The sequence below is a fragment of the Nematolebias whitei genome, chromosome 1 (genome assembly GCF_014905685.2).
Source record: "Nematolebias whitei isolate Nwh7 chromosome 1, NemWhi1, whole genome shotgun sequence".
Classification (NCBI taxonomy): domain Eukaryota; kingdom Metazoa; phylum Chordata; class Actinopteri; order Cyprinodontiformes; family Rivulidae; genus Nematolebias; species Nematolebias whitei.
The window spans coordinates 69971531-69990411 of record NC_056498.1 but is presented as its reverse complement, the minus strand read 5'-3'; the positions used below and the strand labels follow the sequence as shown (position 1 = coordinate 69990411).

The window sequence follows — 18881 nt, the reverse complement described above, 5'->3', positions numbered from 1 at the left end:
CTATCTATCTATCTATCTATCTATCTATCTATCTATCTATCTATCTACAAAGTATCTGTCTGTATGTCTGTGTATCTGATGATCTGAGTGTAATACTCTGGCATGAAAGGCAGCAGGTTATCTGCTATCCAACAAGGAGTGCTAGGCCTTTAGTTTTCTATTTGCATTTGTTTTAAAACTTCATATTTCCTCAGCAGCTACATGGAAACACAGATACAGATTTATTTCTAACAATTAGGCTGTATGACATGAAACAAATAAAACAAACGATTAAGATAATATTGTACAATAATATCATAATAATACCAATAGCAATAAACTCACATTTACCTGGTACTTCTTTCTGCTTTGTAATAAGTTATCTGCATTATTATCTCAACCATAATAAACGGAAATGGATATTTTTATTAACCTTTATTTAACCAGGCAAATCCCACTGAGATCACAGATCTCTTTTGCAAGGGAGGCCTGGGCCTGAAGTCAGTCTAACATGCATGTTTTTAGACTGTGGGAGGAAACCGGAGTAATCCTAAACAAGCACAAAAAGAACATGCAAACTCCACACAGAAAGACCCCAGGTCGAACCAGGGATTGAACCCAGGACCTTCTTGCTGTGAGATAACAGTGCAAACCACTGAGCCATCATGCTGCCAAATTTGACTTCAATATTTGACTTTTCACTTACATCAAGGTAAGTGAGAAGTCAAACGTTGAAGAACATAGAATACACTACCCACTGATTTATGACAGTCCTTTATTGTTCATGATGATGATAAATTATGTTTATTCTTTCAAGCTCTGCTGGTGATTTGTGTGTACAGCCTTTCACCTCCTTATGCTTAGCCTCACCCAGTTTGAACAAAGACAGCAGAACGGTTTCTAATACACCTTATAAACAAACACTGCAGCTATAGATTGACACACCTTAAACAGGAATTCATCACAAAGGTCAATAGATGTGAAAATTGCAGCATTTCCATAAAGCACCAAAAGGTTTTGGCAATGTCAATGCATCTGCCTTAACATTTAACTTTAAAATAAGGTCAGGCAGATGCAGGAAGTGAGTACCTTTAACATTTCTGGTCCCAAAAACTCGATCAGTGGGGGCACCTTGGATTCACTTTTACTCCCTGTGCCCTCTGCAATGATCTTCCTCAGCACACCAACCATCCAGTTAAAACCTGTACACGGACACATTTACACATTTCAAACCATGTGTCTTAAAATAGTACCTTTCAAATTCAAGACAGAATGTTAAAAACCTAAAAAACATGAAACATCAGCTTCATACAGTCAAATAAATGTCCATATTTATCTCATTTATTTATTTATTTATTCATTTGTGTTTTCATTTGTCTATTTATTCATTATCAAACGGACAGACTTTTATCAAATTGACAGATTGAATAGACGCTGAGAAGACTGACTGAGGGTGAATTGGGTGCATTCACACTAGCCCTGTTTAGTCCGCTTTAATCGAACTCTAGCTCGTTTTCCTAGAAAGTCCGGTTCGTTTAGGGAGGTGTGAACGTGCCATCGAACTCTGTCATGGAACAAAAAGGCGAACTCTGGCCCGGGCTAAAACCTAGGTCTCGGGTCGTTTTCACACTAGATAGTCCGGTAGACTCGGTTAGGTTCAGGACCAATATTCATGAGCTTTTGTTTACATTTGAGCTGGTGCCTTTGCATTCACACTGCACTGTGCAGTCGAGTCAACCTGTTGAAACAACCTATTCCCCCGCTCGCCTGTGGGGGCGCTGCACCAAGAACTATTGAAAGAAATGACACAAAAACCTCTGAAGACACGTCTTCTTCTTCTTCTTCTGGAAATAAAAATAAAAACGAAGTGGCATCAAGTTTTAGCAGTTTTAGGAGTTATATTTTGTCATTTTTCAAAAATGGACTTAGCATGAGCAGAAGATGAGACAGAAGACCATGGAGAATATTGTTTTTCCACACAAGGCAGCTGACGGCTCCATATAAGGTCAGAGCAATGCGTGTTTGTTTACCCTGCGGAGCGGGGTCCGGTCTGTTTACATTCACACTTTACTCGAACCGCGCTGGAGTTCTCTTCTACCGGACCGAGACCTAGGTTTTAGCCCGGGCCAGAGTTCGCCTTTTTGTTTCGTGACAGAGTTTGATGGCGCGTTCACACCTCCCTAAACGAGCCAGACTTTCAAGGAAAACAAGCTAGAGTTCGATTAAAGCGGACTAAACAGGGCTAGTGTTAATGCACCCTTGGTCCGGTAGAAGCGAACTCCAGAGCGGTTCGAGTGCAGTGTGAATGTAAACAGACCGGACCGCTCCACAGGGTAAACAAACACGCATTTCTCTGACCTTATATGGAGCCGTCAGCTGCCTTGTGTGAAAAACAATATTCTCCATGGTCTTCTGTCTCATCTTCTGCTCATGCTAAGTCCATTTTTGAAAAATGACAGAATATAACTCCTAAATCTGCTAAAACTTGATGCCACTTCGTTTTTATTTTTATTTCCAGAAGAAGAAGAAGACGTGTCTTCAGAGGTTTTGTGTCGTTTCTTTCAGTAGTTCTTGGTGCAGCGCCCCCACAGGCGAGCGGGGGAACAGGTTGGTTCAACAGGTTGACTCGACTGCACAGTGCAGTGTGAATGCAAACGCACCAGCTCAAATGTAAACAAAAGCTCATGAATATTGGTCCCCAACCGAACCGAGTCTACCGGACTATCTAGTGTGAAAATGACTGAGATCCACCTTCTCATAGATGATCCCAGGCCAGAGAGGATATATGATGCCTAATACTTTTGGGGTTTCCACAGGGTGGTATGTGTTGAAAAACCATTAGAGGCAAGTCCCCTAATCAGAGGCCCAAACCACCTCAGCTGACTCATTTTGATGTGGAGGAGCAGCAGCTCCACCGATCTATTGGTCCATCTTTCTCTCCATCCTACTCTTGTATTGTATCATTAATAATATCAAATATTTTATTGGATCATAGTATCATTTTGTACTGCATTGTATGAATTTGTGCAGTTTAAAATTATATAATGTAACATTTTGTTTCACAATTTCATATTGTTTTGAATATTTTAAATGATTTTATTGTTTTATATGGTATTATCATGTTTTCTGCCCTGTCATACTCTAATCCTAGCCTTGCTCTCCAACCACGCCCCTCTACACAATCAAGCTCATTCTGTCCACCTGTTCCAAGCCTTACTTAAGCCTCATGCTCACAGTCACTCTCTGCCAGATTATCAAACCCACTGTGGAAGTAGATGTCCAGCAATGTTTTGTTTATTGTCTTATATTGGGTTTATCTTTTATTGTGTGTGTGTGTGTGTGTCCTTGTTTATGCTACTTTGTGAGGCCCATTTTTCCAACTTATACTACATTGTGGGGACCAACTGCTCCTTATGGGGCCCAAAGCCCGGGCCCCATAAGAAGAAGTCCCGTTGGTGGGTTAGGGGCTAGGTTTAGGACTAAGGTGTGAATTGAGGATGTGTTAGGTTTAGGGTTAGGTATGTACTGGTAATGGTTAGGTTATGGATAAAGGTCATGGTTAGGCTATAGAAATTAATGAAAAATGAATGGAAGTCAATGCAAAGGCCCCATAAAGATAGCAAAACAAACCGCCGTGTGTGTGTGTGTGTGTGTGTGTGTGCGTGCGTGCGTGCGTGCGTGCGTGCGTGCGTGTGTGTGTGTGTGTGGCATGACTATCCTTCCTGGAGTGATAAAGAATTATATTATGGTACAGAAAATGTACCCTTTCACAATAAGAATGGTGAAAAAGCAAATAGCTAATTCCCTCAATAGCACCAAAACAGCCATCATTTAAGGTTCAAACAAAAAATATAAAGCATTATAAAAAAGATTCAAGCTAATGCTTTTTTTTCTCAGTGAACTTCACAAAGCTGCTATCTATAGTCCAAGTTTTATTTAGCTGCATTCAGCCTTTTCTGTCCAACCAAAACAAAGGCCTTTTTTTTTCCTCAAACAGCCTTTCATTACTTAAATGGGAAGGATATAACGTCACACTGACAAAGATCTCCCTTCGTAGGCCCCCCGGTAAAGCACACCCAGGCAAATTTAGCATTCCTCCTCCTGATTCTCATCTGTCTTTGACATTTTCTCCCTGAATGCTTGCATGCAACAAGCTTCCTGAAAGAAAAGCAAACTCTCCGAAACATGTTACATAAACAAAACGTATCACATTCCTGAAAGGCACCACAGGAACAGCTGGATTAGTGCACAAACACAGAATTTACAGCTGGAACGCCACAAAACTTTCAAAAACCCAAAGATCTTCCCAGTATTCCCGCACTATCTTTTGCTTTTCAAGGCACATGAATTATGTCCCTTTGGGTTTCCATATCAGGGAGCCCCTACAGGTTAAAAACCAATGCCCTGGGCTTTAGATCAGTTTACAATCTCGGAGTGTTTTCATTCATACTTATCCAACCAGTTTCAGTCTCAGTCAGAGTCACGAACACTGACGTGAGACACACATACAGTAGGTGAAAGGTGGACAGGGTTTGAACCCTTTTCTTTCTCTATCTGCAGAAAACGTCAGTGAACCTGAAGTACTGGCTCATAAAAGTTTGTCATGCATAAAGATAAAGGGTTAGACTCCTGACCTGGTTTACAGCTGATAACGATCCTTGCTGTTCCTCTGCACGGAGGGTTGTGTGTAAAGGTTGTGTTTAATTTTGTTCATTCATTTAAATGGAGACCTTCCATCAGTGCAGCAAGAGACGACACAGAGGACGCATCAAGAAAAAGTACAAATTCAACTTTGTTACAGATCTGTTTTCCGAAAACTACATTTTAAAATACAAATAGTACTCTCACCTCACAATTATGCCAACTATACAACTAAAAGTCTGTGTAAAAGCATACATTTATTGCTGTGTTTGGATTTTTAAAAACTAAATGGTGAATGTAAAAAAAAAACCAGATATGAAGCCATCAAAAGTCAAAGCATCACTTTTTTCTTACTTTAACTTTTATTAAGGAGTTCATTTTGCTCTTACTCACCACATTTGGGATAGGCTATCAGCATGATGTCGTCTTCTCTAGCCTTGATGTTATCTAGACACTTTAAATGCTCCTCAGGACACATGAGTGTGGGGTACAAGACCCCATTAAATCTGTACACCTTCTCCTCTTCAGTCATTGTCTTGGCCTTCTCTAAGTTGGCCCGCATTCTGCCTTGGAAGGTGTTGTCACCCATCCTGGTCTTTGATGGATCTGATACTACAGACAAGAACCAAAAAGCAACTGCAGCTCTCCAAGGAATCAGGCAGAGTGGAATATAAAGCTGCCTTGTGCTCTGTTTCATAATGTGTGACCAGACCAGAGAACAGGAAGAGGGAGTGTTCTGCTGTTCTAGGAGGAGGAAACACTAAGCACCTCCTCTGAACATACATGCAGGAAAATGTGTTGATTCAAAGAGAAGTAAGCCATAAATGTTCACCAGCCTTTTTTCAAATCACACATTCCTGAACTGTAGATGAATTCAGATAACTCAGAGGAAAACAACTTTCTAGGAATTTAAAAGCAGGATGTCATGAGATCAGTGCAAGAAAGAGAACTGGAAGTTTGCTGCCTCACTTCTTGCAATGTCTCTGTTCTGTTGCTGTTATTACGTTTAAAACTCTTTGACAGCGGAAAGCAGAAAAGACCTTGTTAGAAAGACAGGGAGTCCCTTTAAGTGGGAGATCATAGGAGACCTGATTCTGGACCACTGGGATGCACATGATAAAAATGTACTTTATGTGTTGTGAGTGGCCAGTAAAAAAACAATAACCAATAAATGGCTAAGAACCAAGCCACCCACCCAGCACTGATGATTGGATTGAAACAGTACACAATATATTTTTAATGGAAAAACTGTCCTGTTCTCTAAAGGTGCAAATAGATAAATTTTATTCAATTTGGAGTAAATGGACTGAATATGTCAAACCTGTCAGATCAGACTTTATGTAATTGTATTCGTAATGAGGATTGATTGTCATTGTTTTTGTCTTTGATTCAATCTGCACTCTACTTCCTACTATGCTGCCCCATTCTTTCTCAACACCCTTGAATTTCGATTCCTCAGTACTACACATGACCTTCTCCCCCCACCCCCACTCCCTCCCACACACACACAATTTAATTTCGTTTTTTTTTTATAATAATTTTTTTTGAAAGATAAATGATGTAATGAAGACATGTTTTCTTTAATTGTTTGTGTATTTTCCCCAAATAAAGAGAATATATATATATATATATAAAAAAGAAAGACAGGGAGAAGAACCAAATTCCATAAAATGGAGGTTCAGCATTTGCTGAAATAAAGTGGATGACCTGTTGACGACATCAACAAGACAATAACCTAAACAAGAGGATCGGTTTCATCCAGACCAGATCTGTATGCTATGGGCCTTTTGTCTTCTCACCACTTGTTTAATTAATTATTAATTTAATCAGTTTAATTACAGCTTTAACAAACAGTAGTATGGTTGGGCCATGGGATCTCCAGTGTCACCAATTGTGAACAGTTTCAACTTGGAGGAAAATAAATCTCTGAACAAGAAACAACACCAAGCCACTGGTTCAGATACGTGGATGACACTTGAATCAAAATCCAAGCTAAAAACGTAAAAGTGTTCACCAGAAACATCAACTCTTTTGACAACATCAAGTTCCCCAGAGAGGACGCTAACAAAAACAAAACTTAAATAAATTTAAATACTTGTGTATCTTGGTCGATTCACATCTCTCTTTTAAACCCCATGTCGAAAACTTGGTAAGGAAACAGAAAGTTAAACTGGGTTCCTTTTTCAGAAACAGATCCTGTCTAGAATGCTAGGAAACGCCTTGTAACTTCTAGTTTCCTTCCTCCCATTGACTACGATGACATTATTTACATGAACGCCGCAAGCACCCTGCAGATATTGGATGGTGTCTGATCACGGTGCACTAAGATTCATAACTGGCTATAACTACCGTACCCATCACTGCACCCTGTATTCACTGGTTAACTGGTCATCATTAACTAGGCACAGACTCAGGACTTTCAGACATAGGCTGATACAGCCTACGGACAAAAACCCCAAACACAGACTGAACAGTGTGGTGTGAATGGAATATTCAGACCACTCCACAGACAAATGGCTTAACAAGACAGGACAAGACTCAGCTGTGCACCTATGCTTCAAGTATAATGGACACTCTTTCGAGGACCAAAAATGTTCATATTTTGGACAGAGAAGAGAGGTGGCTTGAGAGGGGGTGAAGGAAGCCATTTATGTCAAATATGAAACAACTTTAAACAGACAAGGAAGTCTCAGAAACGTACAATGGAACTTTAGTATGACAGCACGATGGCTTAGCACTGTTGCCTCTCAGTAAGAAGATCCTGGGTTCAGTCTCCAGGTTTGGCCTGGGATCTTTCTGTGTGGAGTGTGCACGTTCTCTGCATGTTTGTGTGGGTTTTCTCCAGGTACTCAGGTTTCCATGCTGCCTTCAGGCCTAGACCTCCCTTGAAAAAGAGATCAATGGGATTTGCCTGGTGAACAAAAGGTTAATAAACTTAAACCTGATACCACGCCACTTTCCCTCTAGTTCATACTTTCATGCATGTGACCAAAAGCTCTGTTTTGAGAGCCAAATTAACAAAGACCCTAACAACTCTGAACTGGGAGGGCAGTGAGAATAATATGCATGTGAATTTAGCCGCATAAACGGAGCATTTCATGCATTTAAAGCTTGCAACTCCAATCTCTTCAGTTTTGAACTGAGAAAGGGAGGAGACACCACTGCTGAACCATTGACCAATATCTAAACTCTGTATTATTGATAAGGTTTTAGAAAAATGGATAAACTCCCAAGTCAAGAAGTATTTGGCTTATTTCACCATCTTATCTCCCCATCAATCTAGTTTCAAGAAACAACACAGCACAATGACTGCTTCGTTGAAGGTTTTTAATGATATTGTTGAAGGATGGATGCTAAGATCATTGTGCTGCACTTTTCTTAGACCTGTCTAAAGCTTCTTTTAGTGTTTGTAAAAAAATTATACCATGAGTCAGGTGTTTTATCTGATGTATAAAAAGGGGAAACCACTTCCGGTTCAACAAGTTCATGAATTGTGAACAGAATGTAAAGTGATGTAACTGGAATGTGATTCAAATTTACAGGTCTCCCTTTAAAAATGAGTCCTTGTGGCTCAATAAGACTAACCTGAATAAATAAAGGTTGAAGGAATTTAGAACTGTATATTATTCATATTTATTAGATGAGAATAAATATAACCACAGGTTTCTGTTCAGTACTAGAATACTAGTACTTGTATTTGTGCAGCTAGTCTAATGAAAAATCCCATCTCTGTTGAGCCATGTATCCCTACAGTATAAGCAGTGATGACTTCATAAGATTCTTTATAAATAAAATTATTTCAGTTAGAGAAAATTCACACCATCCTTCCTACTATTGCCTCCTTCTCTGTTAGATGAGGCAGCTTTAAAATGTCACTAAAACCTGATTTATGTTTGGACTATTTTTGTCCTGTTGATCGCTCTCTCTCTCTCTTTTTTTCCTTTCGGCTGCTCCCTTCTTCAGGGGTCGCCACAGCGAACTAACTTGCACAAAGACTTGGCAGTTATTTGTACGCTGGAGGCCCTTTCTGACACAACCACAGACCACCGAGCTACCACAGCCCTCCTTGTGGAGCAGAGAGCTGTTATCTAGGGCACCCAGGGGAGCCGATGGAAGGGGTTAAAGGCCTTGCTCAAGGGCCCAAAGTGGGGCAAATGAGGGTGGAGGCAGGTGTGGGTGCTTCATCTATCCCACACACATTTTGATGTTGTTGGTACTAGGAGTTGAACCGGCGATCTTCTGATCACAGGCCCACCTTCTCTAACCTCTGCGCCTCCACTCCACTTTCCTGTTGAACACTCTGAATTGTCAAAAATAATAGCTTCATCTAAACCATCCACATGTCTGCTAGATCCCATCCCAACCAGACTGTTTAATTTATTTCACTTAATTAATGTCCACATTTTGGATCTGCTTAATTTGTCTTTAATGAATGGTTAAATACCACTGCACTTCAAGGTTGCTGTAATTAAACCTTTATTTAAGAAACCTGATCTTGATTCAAAAGATCTGGCCAATTAAACACCTTTCTCTAATTTAATTTTCATCTAAAAAAACATTGAGAAAATAATTGCAGGTCATTTGCGTGAACATCTGAACAGCAATAATCTGTTTGAAGAATTTCAGTCAGGTTTAGAGCTCATCACAGCACTGATGAAAGTCACTAATGATATTCTCATAGCCTCTGACAACGGACTTGTGTCTATACTGGTCCTGTTAGACCTCAGTGCTGCATTTGATACAGTTGATCACAATATTCTACTACAGAGACTTGAATATGATATTGGGATTACAGCAATGGCTCTAAAATGGTTTAAGTCTTATTTGTCTGATAGATTCCAGTTTGTAAATGTAAATAATGATTCCTCTTACACCAAAGTTAGTCATGGAGTTCCTCAGGCTTCAGTACTTGGACCAATACTCTTTAATATGCTTCCATTAGGTAAAGTTATGAAACAGCATGGGATACATTGTCATTGTTATGCTGATAATACTCACTTATATTTGTCCATGAAGCCAGATGAATCCAATCAATTACTTAGTCCACAAGCATGTCTTAAAAACCTAAAAACATAAATGACCCTCCATTTTCTTTTTTTAACCCAGCCAAGACTGAGGTTGTGGGTTTTGGGTCTGAGCATTTTAGGAATAAACTTTGCAGCCTTTCTGCTTGTATCCTGAGGCTGTTAGACTCATGAATCCCTAACCAAGATAATCACTGTGAAATAATCACTGTAATGCCACTTGATTGTTTATATCTGCTGCTGATTATCCATGCTGCTGATTTATTCATGCTGCTGTGTTCATTTGTACTCATCTGCTCACACAGACTCGTGCGCTGCTGTTTGGCGTGTTGTATTTGTACAACTAGTGCTTAGTGTATGTTTAGTTTAACATATTTCTTATTTCATATCTTAGATCTTATTACTATTTTTCTTTACTATTTATACTTTTGTTGGATGTAACTTGGACCCTGTGTACACAATTTCATTCGCACCACATGTGACAAATAAAGAACCTTTGACTTGACTTTGACTTCCTCGTTTTGGCATTAATCTGGCATCCAGCTCTAATATAAAAAATCTCTGTGTAATTTTTGATCAGGATGTCTTTTAACCCCACATTAAAAACATTGCCAGGACCGCTTTCCTCCACCTGCGTAATATCACTAAGATTAGAAACATCTTGTCCAAAAATGATGCAGAAAAACTGGGCTGTGCATTTATCACATCTAGACTGGACAATTGCAACGGTTTATTATCTGGGTATCCAAAAAAATTATTTAAAAAGTCTTCAGTTAATCCAAAATGCTGCAGCTCATTAAAACTCTAATGAAATCCAACAGAGATCATATCTTTTCAGTTTTAACTTCTCTCTGTTGGCTCCCTGTCAACTTCAGACTATAATTCAAAATCTCACTTCTAACATACAAAGCTCTCAACAACCTAGCTCCGTTTTATACTGAAGAACTTATTGTTCCATATTTTCCCAACAGATCACTTTGCTGTCAGACGGCAGGTTTACTTGTGGTTCCCAAAGCTTCCAAAAATAGAATGGGAGGCAGAGCTTTCAGTTATCAGGCTCTTCTCCTGTGGAACACACTTCCAGTTTCTGCCCATGAGACTGATGCATTGTCAGCTTTTCAGAGTCAGAGTTTCTTTATTGTCATTCGCACCTCATGTGGTACTGTCTAGTACCCAGTTGCAAATGGAGGGGCTTAGTCCTAGTGTGGATAGTTTGTCCATCAGGGTTTGGGGGATCATGGTGTTGAAGGCGGATGTGAAGTCCACAAAGAGCATACAGACGTAAGAGTTTTTCTTCTCCAGGTGGTTGAGCGCAGTGTGGACCACAGAGGAGATGGCATCCTCTGTTGATCGGTTCTCACGGTATGCATACTGATGAGGGTCCTCATTGATGTTGATGGTTGTTTTGATGTGAGTCATGACCAGTTTTTTAAAGCTTTTAGCGACTATTGGGGTGAGGGCCACTGGCTGATACTCATTCAGACCAATCACTGTAGAGCTTTTTGGGACTGGGATGATGGTGGCAGTCTTCAGGCAGGTAGGAACTGTCTCCAGGATGAGTGAGGTGTTAAAGATGTCTGCCAGCACCTCGCAGAGCTGATCGGCACATTCTTTCAACACTTTTCCGGGGATGTTGTCTGGGCCGGTTGCCTTGTGCGGATTAATCCTCCTGAAAGTACTCCTTACTTTGGCTGAAGGTACTTTTAAGACAAGGCTTAAGTTTTTTTTCTTTTTCATAAATCCCTTAGGGTTTGTTTTGGGTTTCCTGAGCTATCCTTTAGTTATTCTGCTATAGGCTTTGAAGACAAATTGACCACATTTCCTCACTCTGCTGCTGTCTTTACTATCCTTAACATGTACTTTTTTGTCTTTCCTCCTATAGGAAGTACACCTGGATTTACCATTTGGTGTGTGTCTGTTTCTCCTTCCTCTCATCTCAAATCCCAGCCACCCATAGCAGATGGCCCCTCGTCCTGAGGCTGGTTCTGCTGGAGGTTTCTTCTTGTTAAAAGCAAGTTTTTCCTTTCCACTGTGGCCAATGCACTTGCTCAGGATGGGAGACTGTGATGAAGTGAAGATTCAACACAATCTGCTGATTAACTTTGGCTAATTGGCTTTTTTGTTCTTTTAAGTAAGTGAATGTTTCTGTGCCCTGAGATGACTTCTGTTGTGACTTGGTGCTATATAAATAAACTGAAATGAACTGAATTGAATTCAATATTGCTTTCCAAATTAGAACTATAGGTCACAACAATATGTTAACCCAAAGGCCCACCTCTTAAAGTCATGGGTCACCACTGCAAAGCCCAATATAAATATTGTAAAGGACTGCAATAAATCATACACATTCTATTTCAGTTATCATGCTTTCTTATTCTGCATGCTAATAATGTTTTTCAATCTAACAAATTTTCACTCACCTGTTGCCCACACTTGATTTAGGTGATAGTAATAACATAAGAGAAAGTGAGACATAAGGAAAATGTGGGTTTATTACAACTGATGTTGTCATAACAATATTAAATGATAATGTTGAACATTGCAATTTTTTCCAACGTCATGAATATCTATTTTATAGCATTACATTTTTTTGCATCACAAACTGAAACACATGCAAACTAATTATAAATGTCATCTCACTCAGATGTGCAAATTATAGTTTAATGAGGACTGTAACTGGTTTGTATGTGGATTAGCAGTCGCTTCACGGTGTTGGGTTAGAACAGCTATATATGTTCAGGTGAGTTGAGGTAAAAGAAGAGAATGTTTAGGTTCTGGGTTTAACTTGAACTTGTCTTTAATTAGACTTGTGCATGAACATTAACACTCCAGGGTGTCTTGAGTGTGGTTTTCTACAAGAAAATAAACTAGATATAAATTATAGTCTATGAGAATTCGTATTACAATACAATTTAAATGTCAGTATAGAAATAAAAATAAGACCTGGTTGATAATTAGTTATGAAAATGCATGCACAGTAATTAACTTAGTATATATATCACACAACAGAGTGATGTAATTTTATGCCAATGCCTTGTCTATATACAAGCATTTCAGTTGGAAAATATGAGCCAGAGTGGCCGAAATAAAAACTACAAAAAAACAATTCTAAACTGCAGATGTACTAAACCAGCGAGCTGAAAACAAGCAAATAACAGTCTTATGTACAGTTTGGATTTTGTTACATCTCATTACACCACCTAATTAAGGATTTATTTTATTATGTGTGAGCGTGTCCATAAATCCAAATTCACAATTTGTGATGTTCTTGTTTTGTGTTTTAATTGGAAAGCACACTGAGTTGTTTTACAGATAAAATGTGATACATAAATAAAGTTGGACTGGACAGTGGCCATTTAAAAAAAAAATAAATTAAACATAGATGTTTGTTTATTTGTTGGCGGAACGCGTATTCCGTACAGGGTGCTTTACAGGAAGTTGTAACGATCTCTGTGAACTCGCGCATGCGCCTTTCGGCTAAAGTCGCTCAGAGGCTCCTGGGTACAGGAAGTCCAAGATGGCGATGGACGGAATGATGTCCACGTCTCCAGGTCTGACTTATCAAACCGCCGGAGATTTTTACCCCCGAAAGTTCGGCCCGAAGCCGGACGTGGTTCCGTCCGGGGTGACGGAACGGAAGGTAGTGCCGCTGGATAAACCTGACATGGTGTCAGTGGACGTCATTAACATCAAGGATCCAGGTTTGTTATGCTAGTGCTAATAGATGTAGAGAGCCGGTGAGTGTCTGGCTCCGTTTGTTTTTTCTGTTTGTAAAGACTGTGAACATTAATTCAGAGTTCAACAATCACATGGATCATATTTTTTATTTAATTGGACCCAGTCATCCGGACACATTGACACTGTCCAGCTTCCGCTGGATAATCCAGTGTTCACATTCAAGAAGATATACCGGTAGTCCTTGCAGAGATTCTGGCTCTGCCCTGGGTTCTCCTCCTACTCCGAGCTCCCCCTTCTGACTCCTCGACCTCTCTCAGGCTGAGCTGAATTTACTCTGCAGAAGAAGTTCTTTTCTTTTCAATCACTTCCATAATCTCATCAGGACTACGTAGATTATACTGTAAAATGTGGGAGTAAAGACAGGACTGTTGTAATGGATATTGGACTGTAGTTTTATGCAGGAGACCCCATAAAGAATGAGTGACTTTTTAAAAACTGATTTTAACAAAACAAGACTAAATTTTGCCTGAAATTGGTGTAAACATTTACAAAACCTTCACTTTAGGCCAATTTTTTTTTTTGTCCAACGTTTGCTAGACATATGCTCATTGTAATTAGATAAAGATCTAACACAGTTTTTAGCACTTCGTTACATCACCACAGCTGAATGTGTCAGAGTAGGAAGCTGGCAGCTAGTGGTGATTTGGACAAAACAACTTGGGGAGGGTTGTGTGGAATGAAGTGATTATTTTAATGTTGTAGTTTCTAACTAAGAAAGTAAATTAAAATCAAAAGACGTGCTTGTGTTTTAATTGATGGGAGTGCTTACGTATTTTAAAAGTAAAAAAAAAACAACTAACACTTGGAGGAGCAGAAACAAAAGGTTTCACTCTCATTTTGGAAAATGAATCGTCTGCTCCCTTCCTCAGGGATCATCTCAGTGAAGTGACTTACACAAAGACAGGGCGATTGTTTTTGCGCCAGATGCCCTTCCTGGTGCAACTACAGCCCACTGAGTTACCACAGCCCTCTGTGTGGTGCAGAGAGCTACCATCTAGGACGCCCAGGGGAGCAGATGGTGGGCCTTGCTCAAGGTCTCAGAGTGGGTCAAATGAGGGTGGAGGCAGGTTTTTACGGAGGCAGGCACATTTTAATGTTGTCGGTCTGGGTAGTTAAACCTTCCGATCACAGGGTCACCTTCTCTAACCTCTGCACCACCACTTCCCCAAGTAACTGCCACCATATGTAAACCGACCCCTGTCATTTGAGGAAACTATGCTTTCTAGTTTTTATATTGCTTGAAAGTAAAGTTTCCTTGAAACTAAGTAAAATTTTACTTTACTATACTCAAGTTAGACCAAACTATACTAAAAGTATTAATTAACCCTACAAGTATAGTTTGGTCCTTGGGGTGGCTAAAAATTAATATATGGTGGCCAAGGCCACCATTTGCCACCCTGGCTTCACGCTGGCTTCACCCTAGCTTCACCCTGGCTTCACCCTGGCTTCACCCTAGCTTCACCCTAGCTTCACCTTGGCTTCACCCTAGCTTCACCCTAGCTTCACCTTGGCTTCACCCTAGCTTCGCCATTGTGCCTGGTTGTGGATAAAACTGCTCCCTCCATTTGTTAGGCTGTGTCACTCTGCGCTGCCTTGGGTAAAAATTAAAACCAAATCTTCTCCCCAGTGTAACTCCTACCCACTTGAATGTCTTGCATCAAAAATATTAAAGTTGCAAGATATATATTTTTTTCCGTTCCAGAAAACACTCATGTCAAAACCTACAAACATTCACTATTTAAATCTCTCAGCGACGGGTCATCGGCGTACAGCTTGTCCTTTCTACAAAAGGTGTCTAAAACACCTGTAAGGCCATTTAACAAAAGATGAGTCCATGTATTTTATGAGTTGTGTAGTCTGTGTCATTCAAGATATGACAATCCAAAGTGGCTAAATAAAATGGAACTGGGCTTCCTTTATGATTTTTAAAGATTTTTGGTTTCGTCTCACCTGAAACACTTGTTCAGTTCTGATCATGAGTCGGGGGTTCCAGGTTTATGTCATTATAACAATCATAATAATACAGTCAATAATGTTACATGAGCTGCCGATGCACCCCTCCATCCTGTGATTGTTGTCAATTGCTGAATGCCTTTTCAGACTGTCCAGTATGTGACATTTTTTATTTTGTTGTTTTTACTAAGAAGAAATATGCATAACCTACAAAACTGTTTTGCCAGCCATATACACTAAAATAAAGACATGATTAACGTACAGTAGATTGCTCATGCAATAGAGTCTCAATGTTTGTGCTTTAATCAAAGTAAAATTCTTCTTGTTTTGGAGTCATTTTAAAATGCACTGATATTTTTCACCAAAGTAAAATATTGAAACACTTCTGCAGCTGCTGCTCTTCTTGAAGCATGCTGCCTAATAAAAGTTTAATTAGTTTACTGTAACCTCCATTCAGAACAAACAGCCAAAATCTAAAAGGAAAAACACAAGGAATGATATAAATATTATGTCTGGGGATTTTATTTTTGACATATCCGATCAATGAGGAAGTTGTTTATCTAATTTCATGAACTTTTATTCATATTTATGAAAGTATTTTGTATAACACAGCTGATTGTTGTTGACCGACTGTGGCTGTGAGCTGTACTCCTGTTTCAAGCAGCTTTTTTAGTTATAACTTCAGGTGTACATTGTTTTGTTTTCATTTAACTATTTTATCGCTTGAGCTAAACAAAGAAATTATACAAGTTCAAGTATTTTTATTGTCATTTGCATCACATGTGGTACATGAGGTGGAACAAAATTATCTACCATATTCTTTTTTACTACAAGGTGCACTGGATTATAAGGCGCATTAAGCAAAATAAGTTCATTTTGACAGATTTTTGAGTGCCGTGTACCACATAGAATCTGTTTGAGGTCAGTAAGCACAACCAGAATTAATACATAAAGCTCACTGTTGATTTTTGAGAAAATTCAAGGATTTTAAGTGTGCCTTTATAGTTCAAAAAATGTGGTACTCATGGTCCCAGTTACACCCAAAAATAGCAAAAATATAAAGTATAACAAAAGAAACAGTATATAAGGATCTAAGCTAAACACTAAACGAATGCTAAGATTCTTATAACGCTATTATTATAGTGATTATTATAATTATAACTATTATAATGCTCAGATTACTAAAATTATACACTATACAAATAAAACTTGTATTTGTTGTCAGCTCATGTAGTTGTTACCTGCCATGCTTGTTTTAAATTAAGTAGGGCTGCAACTATCGATTATTTCAATAATCGATTCATCGGCCGATTATTTTTTTGATTAATCGATGAATCGGCAAAAAACCCCACATTTTAATTTTCACCCCTTTATTCCAATGTCATTGAGAGAAGAGTGTAACCTGGATTAAAAGTGTGGATTATTGTAACCTGGATTAAAAGTGTGGATTATTGTAACCTGGATTAAAAGTATGGATTATTGTAACCTGGATTAAAAGTGTGGTTCATTGTAGTGAAGCCTTCGTCTTCAACCATCGACAGAGGACTCATGTCAGTGACGATCATGTTCAGGATGTTTCATTGAAGACAACTGCTGCTGTGGTGTCCATGATGTCTGTCCATCATGAATGCTGTTGTTGTTTGTTGTTGTTTAGTGGAATGAGAGAGTAAATATGTATTATATCATAATTTACAGCAACTCAAGAAATGCCTTGTTTCACTTACAGCGTTAGGTTCAGGCAAAAGTAGCTAAAAGAGCATTTAAACACACACACAGACACACACACACACACACACACACACACACACACACACACACATATATAATACTTAATTACACACATTTGAGTAGATGTAATAAATTACTTTAATTCCTGTTTAAATGCAATTCATCCTGCCATACCTGCAGTGTCTTCAGACTTTGCCAGCAAATTAAAAGTTGAAGCTTAATCATTAAATTATTATCTTTGTGTTAGATTTATTTATAAATCACATTTAAACACTGCTTGTACCAATTAAATTAAATAAAAAGTAACACACGTTCTCTATCACCGTCATTAATCAGATAAACAAACAAACAAACAAACAGCAGCTTCATCTCCCAGAGAGACTGACGTTACGTTTTCTCTCTTGGAAACAGAACAATGTGTTAAATTGTAGAGACTCACCTGCAACACATGAAGAGTTGTATCAGCTGCAGCTCCTTCCTCCTCCCCGTGACTCCGACATGTTTACGTTTATCTCCGTGGTTCTCCCGTGTCGTGTCGGCGATTTTCAAAGCGGCATGTTTCTCAGTTTTTATCTTTGTGAAGTTCTCCCACACTTTGGAGGACTTGGGTTAAAAAACAGTTTTCTCTGCGTCGGTCATTTGTAAAATTTACTTATTTTGCTTTGAAAAAAGACTCTGCTTTTCTCCCCACTCGCTCTGTTCAACTCGTGCTGCAGAGTTTTTTTCCCCCAAACTTTATTCAGTCTGTCAGCATTGACAATGAACTGCCTGTAAACAAAACGAAACGGCTCCGCAGCGCCGTGAAAGACGCATAATAGCGTAACACAACAAATCAATAATGAAATTCGTTGCCAACGCTTTCAATCAACGATTTTTATCGATTTTATCGATTCGTTGTTGCAGCCCTAATAATAATACCCACAATAATAATAATCCATCCATCCATTATCTTTTATCCGCTTCTTCCATTTTGGGTCATGGGGGCCGCCGGTGCCCATGGCCAGCAATCACTGTGCGAGGGGCGGGGGACAACCTGGACGGGTCACCAGTCCATCACAGTGCCACATAGAGACAAACGAGATGAACAACCATTCAGTCTCTTACTCTCACCTAGTGACAATTTAGTTAACAATCAGCCTAACATGCATGTTAGAGAAAACCCACGCATGCACGGAGAGAACATGCAAACTCCACCCAGAAAGGCCCCTGGACACGGAATTGAACCAGGGTAACCTGCTCGATGAGAGGCAGCAGCTCTACCAGTTGCGCCACCGTGCTGCCTAATAATAATAATAATATTATGGTTATAATAATAACCATATATAATTGTATTATTATTATTATTATTATTATTATTATTATTATTATTATTATTATTATTAGGGGTAGTAATAGTAGAATTAATATTATTTAATGATAAAAAACATTACTATGTATTTATGAAATCATCAATGTTGTCATATCTAAACTTTTAATTCAACTTTAAACTTTTAATTTGCTACTTCAGCTTGTTAAGAATTCAGAAAAATAAAATACTTTTGCTAAAAATTAAACAACAAAATAGTTCTTCAACCTTAACGGATTAAAAAAAATAAATCATTCAACTCTGCATTTCTGTGACATTTTTGTAGAAAATGTTTGTTTTTGATCTTTCCTGAGAGCTTTGTTGCTAGGTAACATGAAACAGGCCAAGTGTTCCATGTTGACATCTGTAGTGTTCATCTGTTGGCGGAGCTTAAGTCAGTCCTTTGATGATGTGTCATGATGATGTCATAGAACAAATGTTATATATACAGGCTGGACTTTGAGTTCTAGACA

General features: G+C 38.9%; 2 protein-coding genes across 2 annotated transcripts in view; one reads left to right on the top strand and one right to left on the bottom strand.

The window, feature by feature from the left end:
- Positions 1 to 5332, bottom strand: part of sult6b1 (sulfotransferase family, cytosolic, 6b, member 1) — an 11844-nt gene extending 6512 nt beyond the window's left edge. The window contains exons 1-2 of the mRNA XM_037687166.1: positions 5014 to 5332; positions 1069 to 1181 (exon numbers count right to left, since the gene is read on the bottom strand). Coding sequence (XP_037543094.1) covers positions 1069 to 1181; positions 5014 to 5317 — 417 coding nt within the window. The 5' untranslated portion in view covers positions 5318 to 5332. The remainder of the gene's footprint in view (positions 1 to 1068; positions 1182 to 5013) is intronic.
- Positions 5333 to 13149: 7817 nt separating this feature from the next.
- The window catches only part of slc30a6 (solute carrier family 30 member 6), a 129405-nt gene continuing 123673 nt past the window's right edge, over positions 13150 to 18881 (top strand). The window contains exon 1 of the mRNA XM_037687155.1: positions 13150 to 13345. Within this exon, the coding sequence (XP_037543083.1) occupies positions 13162 to 13345 (184 nt within the window). The 5' untranslated portion in view covers positions 13150 to 13161. The remainder of the gene's footprint in view (positions 13346 to 18881) is intronic.